At 43.2% G+C, this 22,108-nt stretch overlaps 1 protein-coding gene across 1 annotated transcript in view; it reads left to right on the top strand.

Annotated features, from left to right (window-relative positions):
- The window catches only part of nxn (nucleoredoxin), a 53,410-nt gene that overhangs the window by 21,328 nt on the left and 9,974 nt on the right, over positions 1-22,108 (top strand). The window contains exons 2-3 of the mRNA XM_056441218.1: positions 18,644-18,761; positions 21,907-22,040. Coding sequence (XP_056297193.1) covers positions 18,644-18,761; positions 21,907-22,040 — 252 coding nt within the window. The remainder of the gene's footprint in view (positions 1-18,643; positions 18,762-21,906; positions 22,041-22,108) is intronic.

Here is a 22,108-nt window from a genome sequence, read left to right as displayed (position 1 = left end):
AACTCCTGGCCAGATTGACGAAAGGATATTCTTGGTCTCCTGATGATTACTCCTAATATGTTTGGGAAAATCCCAACTTTGACCAACACTTGAGTTTGCAAAAGTATCTTTTAATAAATAAATACCGTAACTTACCTGCAATTGTCTGTGGATGGTCAAAGTCCTGACACAAGGAAAAAAAAATTACCCATAGTATTAATCTGATGGGCAGATGATCCACACATATTAAGCCTCCATAAAGTGAACCATACTGATTTTGACATGACATTTCTCTTTTCTTCACTAGCAAGGTTCTTCTCTCTCGACAGACTTGCTTGTGCGATCCAAAATTTCATAAAACCCTCTTTGGTGTTCTCTGGGATGCGCATGAATCAACACTCAAGCAATGTAGAGTGTTTGCGCACATCCAAACAAACAAAACGTTGTCGGCAGGCGACAAGACGGCAATAAAAATGTCAAATTGAAGCTCTGTTGCACAAAGTTGAAAAGTGGTATGCAAATTAGGATGCTTTGCATTTATTTGGCCCCAAACTGACAAACGGTGATACAGCAGTGGAACAGGAAGTTAAGCCTTTTTATTTGAGGATACATGTTTGATTAAGAAAATATTATACATTTTTTAAATATTTATTTGTTAACCCTGGCCAGTTCAGTTTATTTTGTATAGCCCAATATTATAAATTTGCCTCAGAGGGCTTTACAATCTGTACACATACGACATCCCTGTCCCAGGACCTCACATCGGATCAGGAAAAACTCCCAAGGAATAGAAAAAAAAACCTTTCATGGGGGGGGGGGAAGGGAAGAAACCTTCAAGAGAGCAACAGAGGAGGATCCCTCTCCAGGATGGACAGAAGCAATAGATGTCATGTGACCAGAAGGAATCATTACAGAGTTGAAACACATTCAATGAATGACAGATTATATGAATAGTTGGTGGTAGGCATGAACCACGATCCAGACCTCCACAATCCATCAGGCAGATGGAGGTCGAGAGGAGGAGTGGGTGGAGCATCAGCACGGCCATGGCATCAGACCCAGCCAGGTCCAATGGACCCTATGAGTCGTGAAGTCAAAAGGACTCCGGGGAGGAAGCAGAGTTAATAATGTGCAATGGAGAGATGACAATTCATCCATAAGGAGAGAGAGAAGAGGAGAGAGGTGCTCAGTGTATCCTAAATGTCCCCCAGCAGCCTATAAGCCTATAGCAGCATATCAAGGGGCTGGACCAGGTGAACCTGATTCAGCCCCAACTATAAGACTATCAAAGAGGAAAGTCTTCAGTCTACTCTTAAATGTGGTGACTGTCTGCCTCCTGGACTGAAGGTGGAAGCTGGTTCAATAAAAGAGGAGCTTGATAACTGAAGGCTCTGGCTTCCATCCTACTTTTTAAGACTCTAGGAACCACAAGAGCCAACACCTGTCTAGTGGCATTTAATGTCTGAATTTAGATTTTTCTCTGTTGGGGAAAATGCCAGCAAACTATGTACTTAGCAGCATTGCACTTGCATTACAAAGATACAGTAAAAATATTGTGAAGATCATTCATCAGGATCTTGTTCCAGTCAGCCCAGGAGGGTCCGAGTGAATTCACGCTGTTCTAAAGTGGGCTGTTATGCTCAAAGGGAACATTAAATTGCAGGATGTGTTTCAGCTTCATACAGCAGGACTGACATGTAGCAGCAAAAAAGCCGGCTGTGTGGTCTCCTCTCGGTAGGTTATCTGCAAGAAATTCTAAATATTATTTAAGCAAACCGGCCTCTAGCTCGAACATTGCAGTCCATCATATGAAGCAGCAACCGGCGAGATCTTGACCAGTTGGTCCTGTTGTCTCAACAGATGTGACTGAGCACATAAACAGAGGCGGTCGTGCCGCAGACGACCATATGGACTCTGTATCCGTATGAACACCGGCCTGCTGTTTACATCTCGGAGCTCTCGGATCGGATATCGTCATACTTTTGTAAAAATTCCATCCATTTAGACTGTAGTTTTCCAGCTGGATACAAATGGAAGACGCAGAGCCGGAGCCATAATTGAACACCACGCCGCAGAGTTTGTTCTGAGTAAAACCGAATGGATTTAAAACATGGGGCCTGTTAATTAGCATGCAGCTTATCGTCTGCTCTCATTGAGACCTGCTTCATCCGACATGAGCAAACCCACATTGGTGGTTTATGTTGGGGAATGCAACCACTGACTAACAGTGTGCGCTGTAGGCCACCACGAATACTATGCGTTTGACAGGCCACAGTTTCCTGGTTGGTATTTGGCAGCAATCCGAGCAAAGCATGAGCTCCATGGGGCTTGAGCTAAAGCCCTAAAGCCCAGTGACAACAAAATGACTGCAGGCAAAGACGAAATACATTATGTTCAATGCAGATGAGTTGGGTGGAGCTAAAGCTAAATTAGAAACGGAGAGTGATGTTACAGGTTACCCCTCTAGATATCGCCCAGGGCTACATAAAGACCTTGAAAAGCAGCTTCTACTTGGCCATTGTGCAACGGTAACGCTGTTGCCACGCCGCCATGTTCCACCACCTCGAGGCACAATGCGTGCTGGTCATCTTGTGTGGACGGATGTCGGTTTCGCTTGTTTCTGGCTGGTTGTGTGTATATTGTAGGAAGCTACTTCGTCCGGTTCCTGCTCGTATGCATTAAACCGACTGCCACTCAGGCCGAAGAGAGCAGGCAGAAATCTGTAGTTTTGCTCAATCCTGTTAATGTGGAACAGCATTTAATTAGATCCGCTCCACATCGAGCAGCTGCATCTGTGTCCGCAAAGTAACGACACTGTGCATGTCGCTCAACACTGGTGTTAATGCGCCGATCGCTTTGAATGAACCTGGAACAGCTTTTATTCAAACATGCTTGCTGGCTGAGTGTCGACAAGAACATTTAAGGACTTTGTTTGCAGCGTAATGGTATCCCTGATGAGCAACGTAATTTAATCTTAACATCACTTGTGATCTACAAATTACAGATTAGGGCTGCAATGATTATTAGCATTTTTCGATTCTTCTGTTAATTATGTTTTGGATTATTCAATGAAGTCCCCATGCCCAAGATTATGTCTTCAAAGCATTGATTTGGTTTAACAACTGATTTTATTAAGGATTAAACCAGTAGATAATCATTTTCTATTCGTTGATAAGTTTGGTCAATAGAACATCAGCAAATGTAGAAAAAAGATCCAAGGGGACATTTTCAAAACTCAAGGTGACGTCTTGGAAAAAGCTATTCTTTTTTTGTCCAATGACAAAGAAGCTGCTTAGTTCTCTGTCGATCAACCGACCGATTAATTGATTTATGGTTTCAACTAGTTCTTAATCGATAATCGTAGTGTTGCCGCAGTCAGCTTTTTCCATTGGCTCGTATGAAAAACAAATGCGGACTTTGCCAGAGGTAGATAATCCATCACATCAAACATTAAGGTTTGGCTTAGTTTAGTCGGGAGTTCCTTAAATTTCACTTTGTCCAAGTTGACTATTTTCTCATCAACTGTACAATTACATCACACCCACGGGAAGAAAAGGAAATGTTCCAATCCAAAAAGACGCAAACGTAGTCTTATTATCCAGTCATTGTAGAAAACATTAAGTTGTCTCTATTCTTTTTTTTCTTTCTCATAAGGTAACATTCATTGGTGCATTTTCTGTTCAGGTGGGTGAGCGAAATTGATGGTTTGAGTTACATTTTGGCAGTGGATTCTGAACAAGGAACATTCCAGGATAGACGTTACTGAGATGTGACTGATTGTGAATGCTAAAAGTGCTCCGTGCTATGGATTATATTTTCTCTTTTATTTAAGGAGGGAAAAAGTTGGATCGAGGTGTGTTGATAGACATGATACATTTGACGCAGACACATCTTCTTCTTTTTTCAACCTCTTTTGTTTTTCCTCTCTGTCATTGTTGATTCTCTCTGTTAGTGCCCTAAAAGGAGAGGAACCTTGCTTCCTGGCCAGGGAAAATAGAGCTGGTGGTTCGGATGATGTATTTCTCTCTGGTGTTTTTGAGAGAAAACGGTGTCACTGACTAATCACGCTGGAGAGTAGAATCGGCATCACAAACCAATTTTCCACAGCCCAAAGAACAGGACATGCATACAAGTACATATTGTCCAGCCCTCCTCACTTTCCATTTCTGTGTGTCGGAGAAAAAAAAAATTTAAATACGGTGTGAATGGCCATTTTGCAGCCCATCACCTTTCCACCCCTCCTCCCTCTCAGTCCCTCCTCCCTCGCTTGCTCAATGCATGCAATTACAACCCTTTTTCCTAAGAAATAATGAAAAGGAGGGAGAGACGGAATGGAGGACTGGAAAGGTGACGAGAGGACAGAGATAGAAATCCGCCTGGTTTTTCTATCTTGGTCGAGCTCCAGGCAGCAGCACGCCTCTGCTCCCCAGGTACCAGGAGAAAAGGGATGAAGGATGTAGTGTGGCAGCGCGGATTGATTCTCGTCATAATCTGCTCCTACCAGCTCTGCGGCAGCACATATTCAGAAGCACTCACTGCTTTTCAAAAAGGCTGTCTGCCACTTCTCATGCCATTGTGCCATGCAACCACATCCTTACAGCCACATGGTCTCATTATTTCCGACGCTACCTCATTGCCGTGTGAGCTCTGGAGTCTTTCAGTTTAAGCCCAGTCAGAGAGGCTGTATCTCTGCTTGTACAGTTGGTATGAGGCAAGATTGTAGAGTAGCTCGACAAAATGTAAAACTTATGAATTACAATTTGATTAAAAAAAAGTTACTGGCATATTCCGAAAGAGTGCACAAAACGGTGACTGCAGATGATGGCTAAATCTGGTAGAATGCATATTTTCTTATACTTTCTTTGTCTGAAATTAAGTACATGGTCCCTGACTAAAAAAAAGCAATAAACTAAACTTACCAGTTTACCAATACCTTTAACTAACTAAATGTTCTGGATATACTGTTGATGTTAACAAAGAAAGGTTAATAGAGACATGGTTAATATGGATGCCTTGAGGTAATGACTAAGTTGAAATGTATTCATAAGTGTGATGGTCTTAGAGTTGGCTTAAACTATTGAATACATAGTTTAATTTAGCTAGGGAAATGTATATAAAAAAGTAATCGATACACAACAGTCTAGCTTCTGCCACAATTAATTATACTAGTACAAAACCAAACTGACTCAAATAATAACAGTTAATTTTGAGGATACATAGTTATAGATTATGAATTTTCCAAAAATAAAATGCATTGGTCATTTCAAACAACCTCCTGGTAGGAAGCAAGTGACTTTGTGCTTAGTACATTAATGTTGATGCTTTTAGATCAGCTGGCTTTAGTTTAATCAGACAAAAATGTTAGGTACCCCTGGACTGAACAATTATTCATTTAGTGGAAGAAAACAGGAGTTGTAGAAATAATTGCGGTTTCAGCCCTAATTTGATGCACTTCCTCCCTACCTCCCTTACTTAACCTACATTCTCCTCCCCCACCCCCCTCCCACATACATACGTACACTGCCACCTTGTTTGCCCTTAAAGGTTGCTTTGACTATTCTTCTCTGTATTCAGACCCAACAAAACTGCTGATGTTGGAGCTGCAGGGATACACGCAGGCCTGGGTGGGTCGGGTCAGGCACCGGTCGGTGCTAACTGCCCCCGTAAGACGCTGGTAGTAAGCAGGAGGGCAGAGAGGGTGCCCCGCAGGAGTGGTCCGGCTTGGAACAGCACCGCCTTTTGTGTCTGACGGTTATTTATAAACCCAGTACACCCACTGCACATTCCTGGCGGCCACAGACGCAGGGAGAGTTGCACCTCACCCGGTGTGTGTCCCCTTTGTGTCTGTGCGGAGCTCCATCCTCGCGGTCGTTGCAGAGAAGACCCCAAAGAAAAGCTGCCGATTTGTGATTTATTCACGACTCTGGACGTGCATGAAAAACCGGTTGACTCTCTTTTTTCTTTGTTGTTAGAATTACATTTTGCTCTTGGCTGTTGCATTTTTATGACTACTGCTTGTGGTCTTCCATGACTCATATTAATGGAAGGGCCTTCTTTGGCAATGGATCCCTCATTTCAATGTTGGCCATTACTGAACTTGACTACTTTTGAAAAGTGCTTTTCTCATTCTGTCTCTCTCACTCTATTACTCTGTTCTAATCTTCTGTGAATTCTTCTTTAGAGTTTGTGGAAAACATTCATCACATTTCCCTGAACCGCTTTTCCAAACCATCACTGGACAATAATGTATTTGATGTGTTCATGTCTGCAGGACGTCATGTTTTCTTTAGCTTTAGGCACCATTTTATTAAAGAAAGAAGTCATTTAGGTTCCTTCTTTTCTTCTTCCTCTTCCATTTAGTTTCTGGCTGCAGTTATGTGCAGGTTTCCTGTCGCTGAGTCCAAATAACTGTTGGAGGAAGTCCAAGCACTAAAGGACTCCTCTTCCCCACCCTTTGAACCAGACTTCCATTTTCTACTCGGGGTCCCATGAAGTAATGGTTATGCTTATGAATGTAGTGGAAGCGGTATAATCCTGCTTTTAATTTAACTTCTGGATTTGCCTTGAATTGTATTCTGCTCTCCAGAGGATGCTTTAATTTTGACTACAGACATGCAGATAAAGATCCGTTGCGCCGGCAGTCCTATCTAAATGCCTGTAAAAGGAATGAACAGACCTTTAAAACGCAAATCCACACTGTTTTATTTTTGTCATTACCTACCTTATTATTGGCAGGCTTTAAAAGAGTTTCCCGCTCCTTTTTAAATGTTGTAGCCGGAGTACAAATCTCAAGGCCTGCTTTGCTTTGCTGCGTGGCCTGAAATAGGAAAAATATTGGCGCTGGAGTTAAATAAAGGAGTCTCTCCATCTCAGTCACGGTAATCATGGCTTTGCAGAGTCGTGAAAACAAATGTTGTTTATGAGCTGCTCCAAACCAGTCCACTTTAGAAAACCTGTACTGCGCAGTATATCTCAACACATTGCTGTAAGATTTCAGGCCAGCAGCCTTTTGCACCAGCTGAGCATAATTACTCTTTCCTCACCTCCACACAGCTGGACCATGACAAAGGTTACAGAAAGGAGAGGAGACAACCCCCAACCCTCCACCCCCCCCACCCCCTCTAACTTGACGTCGGAAAGATTTAACAACCATGTGAACAAAAGACGCTTGAACTGCACACGTAATGCAACACTCTTAAACAGAGCAATTCCCACAACAAGTGAATGCAGCATGAAATCCCTTTTTGGGACGCGCGTCAATGGGAGGTCATAGAAAGTGTAGTTTTAAAGAATTTCTTCCAGCTGTAGCATCGGCCTCTCCCATCCAACGGTTAATAAGGAATGTCCTGTCTATTTTAACTCTGCATTGCAACTAAGGCGTGGTATGAATAGACACATAGCTGGTGAAACGAGCAATCTGATTAGGGCCGTTGGCTCGTTGGTCTTCGACATTTGCCAACCATTTGCAACACGAAGCCATGTCGAGCTTGTAATTTCCTTCACATTGTCCTTCACTTCCTGCCCCTACTGTACGACCATTGCTCCCAACTAAACATCGCCAGGCTGATTCCAGTGTTTAATTGCCTTCAACAGCACGTGCAATGAATGTGTTGGATTGCGCGGGGAGGATTGGTGCCAGAGGATTACACCATCTTGTCTAGAAAGCCCTTGCACTGCTGAAATAAGATATCAGAAGAGTCTGGAGGAAGCCGAGGCTTAGCGATCTCCGCCTGCATCCGCGGGAGGCCTCAGATCTGTATGTCAAGCTCGTGGACCTGAATTGCAAACGCACCGCCGAGCGCACACTTCCCTGTGATGTCGCACATGTTTATGATGCACTGGACGCTTGCTTTTGCCTCAGAGTGGAAATCACTTGGCGTAAAATAAAAAGCTCAGTTTTAATCAATTCAATCTCACAAAAAGAGGCCCTCAGGTCCACAACATGGGAAGGTGCCAAGCGGTGAGATGCTTGCTTTTTTGTAAGGGTTTCATTCAAGGAGCTGAGGTGGTGTCAGCGAGGATCAGGGTGTAGCATGGGAGTTAGTCGTAAACGGATGACATGAAGGCCAAGCTGTTTCAGTCGGGCTATTAAAGGCCTGAACTTTGAACCCGTACTCTGCCCTGTCAGTCAGCCCTCCAGGGTGACGTGACCTTAAATACGGACACTGATGTCTCTTTGACTTATGTCTGTCCTCTCCTTCTTTCATCATCTCTGTTGCCGCCGCCTGTTCACTCTCACCGGACAATCTTTACATTAAGAGAACCCTCCGGTTACCTTTTTTCCAACATAACATTTTAGCAGCATGTAACCGGAAATTACTCAATGGTGTGCTTATTTGAGGTTTTTCACTAATCATGTGTGAAAAGCAACATGTTGCGTCCTTTTTTACAATAAACCAGTATTAAGTAAAGCAAAAGCACGTCTGTATTTATGACATGAGTTTCCACACATCCGACCACACCAGCTCTGAGAACAATTTGCTCTCGTAAATCCCACCAACACTTCATAATAGTAGGCTATTTAGTAGCCATATACTTTCAGACTTGACAGGAAAGAGAAAAGTAAATAAAAAATACAAAACTATGGCCAACTATCATTAGTGGAACTCATCGCTTGTGAGTCACACCATGATTTGTTATTCCTTATTGAAACCAACAAGATGCATTAATGCCTTTAATGAGCTTGGTGGCAAAGTTCAAGTTTTTATATTTATAAAAATATGTGTGTATATTTATTTATAAAAATATGTGTGTATATTTATTTATATATATATATATATTTATTGTGTTCAAGAACAATCCACATGTTTATAGTTGTGTTAAAACGCAACGTCTTCAGACTACCGCAGACACCAAGGCACTGGTTTGATGGCCCGAACAGAGCCAGTTGAGGAACCCGATTCCCCCAGACTTTGAGCTGCGCTGGGAGCTCAATGAGGTCCCTCAAGAGAAGCTATAGTAGAAGTTGTAAGAGGAAAAAAGACGATTTGAGCATTCTGCTGCCACCACAGTCCTGACCTTATATCTAGAAAATTGATGGATGTTTATTTTGAGGTTCAGCGGGGGTTTGTCTCCGAGCTACATATTGGACCTCGTGAGGGGGAGCACAGCCTCAGGTCCTCTGGCAGAGCATCACAGCTTGTTCCAAGGACTCTGCTGTTAACAAAGAGTGACCTAGTCTTTGCTGTCGAGGCTCCTGAGGTCTGCAGCACTCTGCAAGAGCTGAGGCTAGCCACATCAAACCGCTTCTCAAAGCTCTGTTGTACAGGGAAGCATTTTTTCAACGTGCTTTTATATCTTCTTGTATCGCTGTTCCAAGCCTGCCTGTCTCCTCTGTTTTTATTTCGATCGTCTTTGTATCCTTTTATCTACTCTGTCATTATTCTTACAATCCTGCTTTGTAAAGCACTCTGTGTTGATGTAAACACAGTGAAATAGTATCCCCAATGTCCCAATTAAATTCTGGTCAAAGATGAAAATGTAACAACAGTTTAACATTTTACCATTTTCAATGTTCACTTGCTTTAATTACGGCCCATAATCAAGTCGTTATTGATGGTTATGATGGCATAAATGGATTCATTTTAGAGACTGAAAGTGTGTGCCTGTTTAGTTTCCCCCCAGTGCATCCCTCAAACATGTGGCTCAGACTTGATGGATATTTGATTTGTATGAAGCTTTGTGCAATAGTCAATCTGGATTCAATGAAATCGGTACCCAAGAGTCTCATGGCCAATATTAGCTGATTCTGTTGGAGATGGAGCTTATAAGAGTCTGAATCTGTCGCCCCTGCTGTGAAACGTGTGGGAGGATGGGGGGTGGGATAAGCCGAGAATGAGGAGTGCATAGAGTAGGGAGAGAAGGGTGGGGGGGGGGGGGGGCACGTCTTTGCCACCTACGAAAGGAGGGTCCGGCTCTAGTGCTCAGCCATAAAAATGGACGGGCAAACAGATGTGACTTTTAATGAGCTTAAGACGAGAGGAGGAAACGGGCTAATGGATGGATATAAAGAGTACACGCACGCACACACACACATACATATATATGTGTGTCTGTGTGTATATATATATTGATTTGTTTGCTTGAAGTGTTGTTTTTATGAGGTAGACGCAGGGTGTCATTGTGATTTATGGGGCTCCTTGCTGGCTGTGGAGGGAACAAAACCACCAGAAGTGCATGCCTCTTAACAGCATGCCACTTATTTTGTATATAACGTGGTGGTGTTATTGTGCACTGTGGGATTTTTGAGCACGTGGTGAAATCTTTAGTCAGCAAAGACGGGCTTTAACAAATTCTGCTTGCTGCTACAACCCACATATACAATCAATCAGAATGTGACTTAAATTGATGCATACACTGTATGAGCCAGCGCTACAATCAAAGCTTGTTCATTGAATTATATTAAAAACATGAGTCTGACACTTTATTAGACCCATTTCACACACTGGGAAATGCAGAGAACCTGTAAGATTGTTGTTTTTGCAGTCTAAAGGGCACCTTTATTTTGACACTGAGTCTGTGTTTTGTCAGGTTTGCTTCTGCTCAGTAATGCCTGGATGCAATGATCTAGTCCCCATTTGAATATCATTATAAATCATGCATGCTGTGTGTTTTCTTGCTATAGATTGTCTAAAAGTCTGAGCGCAGACACACACAATGAAGCGCTAACCTGCGGCCTAAATGTGAAGATGTGTTCCAAACGTGGTTGTGTATAGAATTCAGCACAGTTAACATTATGCAAAAAGCGCTGATAATGTGTCCCCTGAAATTTCCATAAATATGAATGCATTGTGTTGTGATTGGATCGGGGATTGAGCTGCAGCTCTGGGAGACTTCCCAGGGCTCCAGCATGAGGAGGAGTGGTTGCAGTTAAATGTGGGGTCAAACAGAGGGCACAACTGCCTGCCCCCCCCCCCCCCTGTTCACCACCCTGGTAATCCAGAAAACTGGGGTACCAGAGAAATGGCAATGTTTGCTTATGGGTAGAATTAATACCTGCCTGCTTGGGGCCTGTTAGCTGAGGGAAGCTAATCGAGCACATGCGTCAACATCAAGTTGTGCTGATGCATGTTTTGTCGCATTAATAATCTATAATTGCCTGTGAGTCCCCGAGTGCAGGGGCAGACTTAATGAGGCTGCACAAAGTGCTTATCCGACGCATATTTGACTTTATTTGACGGCAGAATCGCTCCATGCTGCGGTGGGTTACAGTTCAGAGAGTTTAGTGCGTTATATTTACCTTTTGGCAAACACTGTGAAAAAAAAATCAGCAAAGAAATGCAGCAGGCTTTTTCAAGTCATGAGTTGGCAGATGACTGCGAGTGTATAATGCCCAAGTCACGCTATAGATATAGATAGCTGATAGAGCACGTCCAGCTGGTCCAGAGCCAAACCAACTTTATATCTCCTATCTGTGTGTCTGCGCTCGATGAAATGCAGGCTGACGATGGTGTAGATTAGAAGGTGTGAGTTACAACCAACTGAGAAATCATGACACACTCTACGTACCACAAGCTCCTGTCATCCTGTGAACAGCGCCGAGGTAAATCATTTAATCATTTAATGATTGACTTACTGAGATTGACCTGAATAATTATGTTACTGTGTCTACACTTTACTTCTCACGTACACATATACTATTTCTGTATGTTTTGGTTTTCACACGTGTGTAAACAGATCTGAAGGGTTTAATATTTGAATATCAGTGTTGGCATGACTACAGGTATCATAGCGTTGCTGTACTAATGTTAACCCAGTGTTTGCATGACTGCAGTTATGATTTCACTGGCTGATTACATTCTGGTGAAAGGTTCTGTAAAATGTAAAAAACATTCCACTGTGCAGTATTTCCACACAGTGTGATGTTCGTGGATGCTATTTGTGTCGGCTAATGTTAGCGGCTAATGTTCTGTACTTTATTTGGGGGACGTTTACACTGCAGCAATTCCAGCCAAATGAGTTATCCGAGTTGGCATGATTATCTTTCCCTAAAAGTCTTTTTCTTGTAACAATAAAAGTGAAAATTACTGTTCGAAAGTATGAACAATACAGCTATAATTTACCTTCTGCATTGCTTTTCCAATTACGCCTCTAAACTTAAAAAGCTAAGACAACAAAGGAGTTTTTAACAAATGTATATGAAGCTAACATTGGCTTAATTAACTAGTTGGCTTCAGGGGATACACTCTGATATTGACAGACCCAGATTTATAAATGAGATGCCCCTTTTGTCTACGGCTGTCTAAAATAACGAAGTCAAAATTACTACATATTTGAATGTTAAAAACAGCTATGCATGAACCGACAGCTGAGTTGTAGCATTTATATGATTTGTTGTCCATGCCAAAAAACTAATGGTTGCTAAATGTTTTTTGTAGTCTCCATAATGCTGTTTTCCACTGGATTGTTACTTGCAACAATAAAGCATTAGATGGCAAATCAGGGTTCTTCAAAGTGAATTAAATGACAAACGGCCTCAATCTAATCAGGCAGGCCTAAACGCCACTGGGAGTGAAGAATGCACCCCCTGCCGTCCTGACCTTTGACCTTGCCGAATGTCGGCCTCAGGGGCAGCCCACGCCTGTGGAGAGACAATGCTGCAGATACCTATTGAGCCCTGGCTTTTTACTCCTTTACAATCCCCCCTGCTTTTTTTACACTGGGTTCTTTACTACATAAAAACTTTTCGTCATACAGGGTCCAAGTTTGGATTTAGAGCCTGTATTCAGGGGGTTGCTTTGTGCCTCCACACAAGGCTTGAGGGGTGGGGGGGAAAACACCCACACACCTCCTTCTCCCTCAATCTCCCTTTTTTTCTGCTCGGCTATTACCCCGAGCTAAGCCCTCTGACATTCTGGCACCTGTTTTCCGCACAAAACCGTTAATTTATCTCTGAATTATTAACTAAGGGCCCACAATGTGTCTGGCACTCAGTGACATGTCTTGACTGTGTGTGTGTGTGTGTTGGGGGGGGGGTTGCCTTAGCAACGGGGGGTCTCTTGCCTTTGCAACGGGGGTCTCTTTATTGGAGAAAAAAAAAGCAATTTATCCAGCGTGCCCGGCCTGCGTTCTAGAGGATTCACCATGAAATAAGCTCAGCCAGAGAATGTTTTAGGATTAATAAAATAAATGCAATAATGCAGCTTTTTGCATGAAGAGGCCTGCTGTGTTCTTTCAGCGTGGCAATTGTCAGGATTTGTTGTGCAGGATGAGCTTCTGTAAGGAGCACAGTGGAGTGGGCTGGAGTGACTGGCCTGTACTTTTTATATTATAAGAATTTAAATAGACACTCGAGGGAAAAGATGGAAGTGGTCAGAAAATAGAATAATTGGGGAACTATTCTTTTTCAAATCAAAGCATATTTCATGTGTTTGTTATTGTCATGCGACATGCAAAGCAAGATGAAGCATCTTGATATAGAGAGAGGTCATCAGTTTAGCTTTGAGAAAGGGCAGCGACTGTGCAGCTGTCACAGGGTTTGAGATGTGTATTTCACCACCGGGGGATCCACGGCGGTGAAGACTCTCGACCGGATAAAGCGATAGTCAGGTCACGGCGGCACAGATGGACAGGCAAAGTAACACACACACTGGCCCGCATAGTGTTGGCTCAAGTATGGCTAAGAGGTGGGGGGCGGGCTTCCTTTGTAGCCGTGAAGAGCAGCAACAGAGTTTTGAAGTGGATACAGGCATTTACTGAGGGCCTCGGGAGCAGATTGAGCAAGATGGGTGCAGCATGGAGGAATGCAAGTAAAAACTGGCTGCAGGGGCTCAGCCAAAAGGGAGTTTCAGCGGTGTAGCAAGGAGATGTGCGGCGCTAGTAACGCGTTTGTTGTTTCTCGTCTGTCTTCAACTGTGGACCAAGAAGAGAACGGATAAGGGGGAGGCATGATGAATGACCTGCTGCAGCTGCTGTGCACCAACATGTTCGTTTGAATCCATTTGCAGATGAAGTTATCCGTGCTGCACCGGGGATGGCCGGAATTTTTTTTTATTTTTTATTTTTTAGAACGCTTGTGTTGGGATCTGCCATGAGTGCAGTCCAGCCTGCTTGTCCCTGGAGTACATCTTTACTGTCAGATCAGACGGCTTGCAGGCTCTCTCAGTAAAGAGCATCCCCGTAAACGGGATCATGTCTTGTGGGGGATGGTCAGTCCATCAGAGAGCAAAGCTTCCATCTCCATCTATATGAAGAAGCCACTGATCACCTGACTCATCTCATCTGTGTAGGCGATCATTGTGCGAATAAAAACATTTGATAACATTTTGAAAAACTAATTTAGAAGATTTTAATCAAATGAAACTGGGACATGATTTGTGCTTTTTCACAATCTGCGCAGTGAACTGATAAATTCCACTCAACATGAAGAAGAAGATTACCTGGTGACGGTAAATGTGTTAAGTATTCCCCTTTAGGTTAAATTTGATTCCACGAATATACGGTGTGCAGTTATGAATTGTGAATACTTAAAGTTGTTTACCTGAATAAAATGGAATTAGAAACATGAACATTTAGTTTGCGCCCCTCTTTTTTTTTTTCATGATAAGAATTGTAATATTACCACGTGTAACAATAATCCTATGCATTACAGCAGGATACCGCTCATGTCCTGTGGTTTAGAGGATTGACTTTCCTTTGTGGTGGCTCTGTTGTAATGAAGCAGCAATGGGAGCGTCTGGCAGATGCCTCGGCCCTCACCGGCACAGTGAAAGCAGATCTGTGAGCAGACGGGGCTCGAACAGTGATTGGTGAATTGGGAACGTTGAATGATGAAATTCCTTCCACTCTCGTTCTCTCAACAGGGTGACACACACACACCCCGCCAAAGCCACTGCGGAGACCCACCGCCACCGGTTACTGACAGAGGCCCAATTTCAATGCAGACTGAAAGGGTTTTAAAAAGGACTGGGTCAAAACTAGAAAGGACGGTGACAGTTGAAAAAATGTAGGCCTCAAATCCATCAGGGGGTTCTCCAAGTCAGCTAACCTCCTTTTAGAAAGAGCAGAACGTTGCCATAAAGAGCAGCAGAGCAATGAGGCATGAACGCGATCGCCACGCATGACATTAAACATGGATATGTGGATCACTTTTTTAAGAATTCTTTGTTACTTGAAGTCCAGAACATCCAAGTACTTTGTGGAAATTAATGCAGGCTTTAATTCCCAATAAAAAGAGAAGTAGCATCATATCTTAAAAATAATAAGCATTTTCTTTGATCAGTGAAGCGATTTCAGCCTTGGTCTGTCCACAGGCTCCACAGTGGGCTGATTCGCTCTTCTTCTGGATATGGATCCGCAGCCATGTGTGATCCAATTACCATGATGAGCACTGGGCGTAGTGCGCAGCTAATGTCTGCTTGTCCAAAAGAGTTAATGGATTGTTAGTATGGATTTCCAGCTCTCCCTGGAGCCTTAGCAGTTGGTGGGCTCTCTACAATGGTTATTGGCATCTTAAAACCAGTGTGTAACTATATAGCCGGGCCTCCTGCTCAGCTATATGGTTGCACAGTCTGTTGGTATTGATAATGAATAGAGGCCCCCCCCTTGGAGAAAGCAGGGGACGGCAAAATGAAATCTTGATGCAGTGATCTGCAAGCAGTGAATTAGCTCCTTACTGCTCTATTGGACATAATGCTCTCCAATTAATTGCAAAAAATATATAAACAGCCTTTGCTGCAACTTACTATTTGCATGTTAATCTTCTGAATATTGTGTCCATTAATCCTTTTGTTTAGAACATATATATAGTATAATATTGGATTAATGAATGAAAACAATGTATCAATTATCCCAAAAGTTGGTAATTAATTGGTCATGAAAGGTCCAACATTCATAGAAACTCCTTCATGTCTTGCTTGTTCGATAACAAGATTGATATCAGTCGCACATCCGTTCATGAAATGATAATAACAAAGAAGGCAAAAGCCAGCTTGGCTCTGCAGGAACACAATCTGACTACCAGCATCGTACAAAAGGTGAATTTAACCAGCTGATGACTGTCGATATGTATTGTACACTTATGAGAATTGTAAAAAAATCCCGTTTAACTCTCTGCAAGAAAGCTAATGTGTGTATTTCCCCCAAACATTTCCTTTTTAATCTTCTCAGCTTTACAAACGGCAGCACAAAGGAAAACGCTTCCATCAAACGAGTCCCGTTGCAAACTAATAAAACTTAGATTACGCGTCTGTCCGTCCTGGATAATTCACCAGGAAAATGGTTCTGCCGGAGAACGTTATAGGACTAATAAAAATAAATCCGATAGATGCAGCGTTTTGCATTGAAGAGGCCTGCTATGTTCTTTCAGCTTGGCAATTTTCAGTAAAAAGCTTTTTACCCATCACGATGGATGTGTGGTGCAGGATGAGCCTCTGTAAGGAGCTCAGTGGAGTAGGCTGGAGGACTGGTCTGTACTTTTTATATTATAGTAATATGAGAGACATTCAAGGGAAAAGATGGAAGTGGTCAGAAAATGGAACAACTGGGGAACATTTATTTTTTTCAAATCATCTTATTAAACCAGTCCTGTTCCAGACTAATACAACTAAGATCACAAAAATATCCTCAATATCACGTCAACAAACCTTTTTTTCCCAAAGCCTAGGGATGGGGGCAGATTTGCGTTATTGTCTTTTTTTGGTATGTCACATTGTGTATTTTTTGTCTCAGTTATAACGACGATAAAAAAACTTGTTTTCCGGCCAAATCCGGCCCTCATTCTCCCATCGGCCCCCGATGACCACAGCAGGCGGACTGAGTGAATTGGCCGCAGTTAAACAGATTCTGTGTCAGGCATGTTGGCTCTTTGGAGCCAGTCACAGTTAATGCCCCTAAACCTCATCAATTTGTGAGGGGGAGTTTCCAGAGCAGCGTGGAGTGTGTGGTAAAGCCGTTGACTGCGGCAGACGCTGACGTTTGCTTTTGAGGGACTTCCAGACCAACATAGTCAGGAGGCTTCGGGTTGTCTTCTCCATGGGACGGACCGCCTGACCTTATGTCGGGACAGGCCTGTGGTTGACCTCTATTTGCAAAGAGGAGACTCACAATATGAGTAAAACACACAGTGTGTGCAAGCTTTCCTCTCGCTTAGTCAGTCTGCATATCAGAGTCTCTGTGCACAGCTCCTGCTTACTGTTTGTAACAGTTTAGCTCCACGCCTTCCTTTTTGTAATGGTTGTTTTCATCCTGTCACACCATCTCGTCAATCCAACTCCCCTCACCTGCCTCTGATCTCTCCCTCGTTAGTCCCTCATTCCCTTCACCTGGTCCTCACGCCCTTCTCACCTGCAGCCCATCCCCTCATTAGTCCCTCGCTATTTAGCTCCCTCACTTCCACTTGTCCTCTGCCAGATTGTCTTGTGTTTTCGTGCCAAGTTCTCCAGCGTTATTAGAGTATATTCCTGACCTCCCTGTTCTGACCCTGCCTGCCTGCCCTGACCTCTGATTCTCTGCCCCGCCCCTTTTTGGACTTGTTTGCTTCTTCGACTGATCTCCCAGTTTTGACCCAGCCTGTTTCCAACCAAAGACAGTATTCTTTGTTACTCCTGTCTGAGTCGTGCTTTTGGGTCCACTCTAATAGCGTCGTGACACTGTTTTCACAAAAAACGTCATCAACGTGTAACCAAACTCTAAGCCTGAGAGCCTCAAGAATGCCAGCGGCGCTCACTTCATTTGACACGCAATCTGTAAACGAAGCTCCTGCAGCATCCAGGCAACACAACGCATTACATTATTGTGGATGCTTCAAAGTGTGGCTGGCTACAGCAGGTTATACATTGGATGGTATAAAACCGGTGTAAAATAAGGGGACGACACCGTGGTAGTGTGACATTTCCGGCCTGAATTTTCTAAGCTGGTTTGGGATTTCATGCGAGGGATTCCTCTCTTCTTCCTCTGTACTTCCTGAAGCAGCAACAATGCACAGTACCGATTGCCGCTCTTTACAAGTCCCAGCTATTTTCTTTTCACAGCGTAGGACTCTTCCCTCTGATATGTAAAGCGAGTCTCGGATATGTGGAACGCTTGATCTGCTCTTTGATGTTGAGGACTACACTGATCGCTGAACTATATAAATGGCGTCGGTTCATGCACATATTTCTGACTAAAGGATCTTTTTGACTTTATGAGGCCGTATTCATATCGGCAAATTCATGACGATTAAATTGAAGGCCAATGGTCGCTCATAAAATCCTGTGGAAGCTTGACATGTCTACCCAAGAAGCTCCAATAATTCATAGTGTTACACACTTAGGATTCAGACATTTTTTCTTTACTGCCGAGCAAAAGTGGTTCTTTTTACAGCTGCTTTTACTCTTATTCATGACACGGCAGGGACATCATGAGTTTGCTCCAATTCAGCCTCGTTTTAAAATGTGCAGCACTGCTAATTCACCTTGGAGCTCCTGTGTTTTTTTATTATTCTACCCACTTAGTCTCCTAAGTTTCCTTTTTAAAACAGAAGAGAGGGTGTTTATCCTGTAAAATACATATAGTACTCGGCTTGTTTCGTTTATACTGCAGTATTTCAGGTGAAAATGCTCCGCTGCAAGGAGGACATACTTTACGACCGGCTTAAGCATTTTTTCCAGCTCTAAAATTGAACCAAATATAAATGTTTCCGTCAACGGTTTTTTTCCAACCTCTCCTCGTCTCTTTCTCTCCACAGATGAAACTGTGGAACAAGTTCAAAGTCACCAGTATCCCATCTCTGGTGTTTGTGGATGCAACAACAGGAAAGGTGGTGTGTCGAAACGGTCTATTGGTGGTCCGAGATGACCCTAAAGGTGAGATCAGCCACACGCATGCACTTATGATGTCTTATTATTGAAGGCATCAGACTGATTTATTTGTATCCCCCAACCTCAAGCTCTGACCTTCACCCTCTTTGTTAAATGGTTAACCCCAACCACCCACTGTGCAACACAAAGCGATCTCGGTATAATGAGATAATAAGATGACATTTGAGGGTCAAAGGGACAGAACCACATCGATCAATTTCTCACATACTTTGTCAAACCTTTGGAACTCTGCATTCGAAATACCTAATGTGCTTTAGGTAATGAGGTTCGGAGTAATAAAAACAAAACTTGAAATGGTATTATTATTCCAAATTAACTTACCACAGTGTTTGGTCTGCTTAGTTACACAAACATACATGAGTGAGATAAACCTCAGAAATATAAGTAATCACGATGTAAAGGAGTACAGAAGTCACTCCTGCATCCAATTCAGCTTATTTTGTATAGCCAGATATCACAAATTACAAATTTGCCTCAGAGGGCTTTACAGTCCGTACACATACGACATCCCTGTCCCAGGACCTCACATCGGATCAGGAAAAACTCTAAAGTAATAGAAAAAAACCTTTCACAGGGAAAAAAGGAAAGAAACCTTCAGGAGAGCAACAGAAGAGGATCCCTCTCCAGGATGGACAGAAGCAACAGATGTCATGTGTACAGAATGAAGCATCACACATTTAATGAGTGACGGATTGTCTGAACATTTCTTAGTAGTCATACACCACGATCCAGACCTCCGTGATCCATCAGATAGATGGAGGTAGAGAGGAGGAGTGGGCGGAGCATCAGCAGGGCCATGGCATCAGACCCAGCCAGGTCAAATGGACCCTATGAGACGTGAAGGCACAAAGACTCCGGGGAGGAAGCAGAGTTAGTAATGTGCAATGGAGAGATGAACATTCATCCATAAGGAGAGAGAGAAGAGGAGAGAGGTGCTCAGTGCATCCTAAAACGTCCCCCAGCAGCTATAAGCCTATAGCAGCATATCAAGGGGCTGGACCAGGTGAACCAGATTCAGCCCGAACTATAAGACTATCAAAGAGGAAAGTCTTCAGTCTACTCTACATGAGGTGACTGTCTGCCTCCTGGACTGAAGGTGGAAGCTGGTTCCATAAAAGAGGAGCTTGATAACTGAAGCCTCTGTCTCCCATCCTACTTTTTAAGACTCCACACAGATGCGAGTGTACATCATGCAGCATTTGGCTTAAACATTTTGCAACAACTTTTTTTTGCCTCCCTCCCCCCACTTGCTTGTGTGGATCTCACTGTAATTATGGTGCTGTGTGAATATTACAGCGTGTCCAAGTCTCACTCCCTCATCTGCAAACCCTATAATTTCTGCACTTTGAAGTGGAGAGGGAGAGTTAACAAGAGTGAACTTGCATTCCTCTCCCAGTGCACAGGATGTCCTCTGTGGCGCTGACGATCTCAATATTTGAAAACGGTGCCTCTTTATACCCTGTTAGGTCAATGTGAAACAGAGTGCTTTTAGTCATGTGAGACGGGAGAAGTGAGAAACCAGAATGGAGAATGGTGGCTCTGTGGCGGCGCAGCGGGGAAGCAGAGCGGATTCCACGTGAGAATTGTAACCGATTTGGCCGCCTGCTTAATGAAAGCCAGTCGAAGTCTGCAGAATGATCCAGGATTCATTAGGTGTTCTTCCAAACTAGACATGGCTGGAGGAGAAGCGATTAATGTCTCCAGAGTTATAAATATGTGCACGGGCACTTGATTATGCCTTTACAGGCTCACTTTTTCTTTTCTTTTTTACATTCTGATCCGTTCATATTATTGAAAGACACACTGAGCAGATTCTGACGTGACGAATCCATTCTGCTGCAGCCGTCTCGGTTAGAAATGGGGAAAGGGCACTAAAGTTTACCGTACATCCAGACTGGGAGGGGTGGGGTGAACGATTCGGGGCCCTCTGCCTTTCACTCTAGATGAAAGGCCCTTCCTTGAGTGGTGGCATACTCGCCTGCAGCGCACTTTTATAATCGGGACAACAATAAAAGGCTGTCAGCACGGTGCAGATGTGTCATTCCTGCCTAATGGAGCCCTAGACAGCCACGCTCACATAAAGAGCCCATTATGAGCCATGCCACACAAGGTTTTATTTATGATTACCTCCTTTTTAAATTGGCTGCAACAAATGCATCCCTCGAGCTTGACGGTAACAATGAAGACACCTTGAAAAGAAAATGGAAAGTGTGAGGGAGTATTTTTTGTAACCTTCATATGCTTGAGAAGCATGGCTTTGATTAAAACCATATTTTAAAATCCAGCGTGTATTTCCAGTCGCAGATGTAAAAAAAGAAGACATGTCGAGCCCACGTGACTCTTTGTTATCCAACAGTCATGACACGGGCAGAAGGAAGTGTCTCTGGTTTAGAGCTGCAATGATTAGTCAATTAATTGATTAGTCACTTGACAAAATCCTTGTCATAATCTAATAGTTTTTTTTCTTCTAAAAAAATGGATTCATTATGAATACGACCCCAAACAAAAAGTTTTTATTTGAGTACAATATGTTGGTCCTCGTGCCAAAATATTAAATTCCCCCTCAAAGTGAACACAAGATCCCATCTTGGGTCTTAATATAGCTCCTCTGTACAACTGTTTGGAGAAGGGAGTTTATAGAGGCTTAAGCAGATAATAAAATTAATATTCTCCAAACGCTGAGTGATGCTGAGGTAATGAAGCGCTACAAATAACATAGTGCAGAGATGATGTTTGTGGTGGTTCTCATTAGCGATGCGCTCATCTTCCACCAGAGGCTATAACGCTACAACCAACAGAAAAGAATGTGATCACAACCCTTCGGTATTTGGCAACTGTGAAATGCTGATTTATATGCCAACCAATACTGCAACTTATTTAAACTGGCCAGCAATCACACACTGATGAAAGCTGAGATCTCCCCCCCCCAAATCCCTCTCTCAACCGTTGTTATCAAATAGATTAAGTACTAAAATGCATAAAAGCAATTAAATATAACAACTATGAAACATGCTGTTGACAACTTCAAATCGCTGCCTGTGGCCCAAACTTTATTTGACAAATGTTCATACCTAATAGTATTACAGATTACAACGTGTTTTGAATCTTTTCCCTCTGCCCCCTCTCCCAGGCCTGGAGTTCCCCTGGGGGCCGAAGCCATTTGCGGAGGTGGTGGCAGGCCCTCTGCTCAGGAACAACAGGCACACAACTGACGGCAGTTCTCTGGAGGAACACTTTGTGGGAGTGTACTTCTCCGCTCACTGGGTGAGTACCGGGGACGGAGAAAAGGGACAAAGACAGACCCTGATTCTTTTTTTTTAATGTCTCTGACC

This window comes from Pseudoliparis swirei, chromosome 20 (genome assembly GCF_029220125.1).
Source record: "Pseudoliparis swirei isolate HS2019 ecotype Mariana Trench chromosome 20, NWPU_hadal_v1, whole genome shotgun sequence".
NCBI classification, from domain to species: Eukaryota; Metazoa; Chordata; class Actinopteri; order Perciformes; family Liparidae; genus Pseudoliparis; species Pseudoliparis swirei.
The sequence above is the reverse complement of the archived record's forward strand: the minus strand, read 5'-3'. Positions and strand labels throughout refer to the sequence as shown.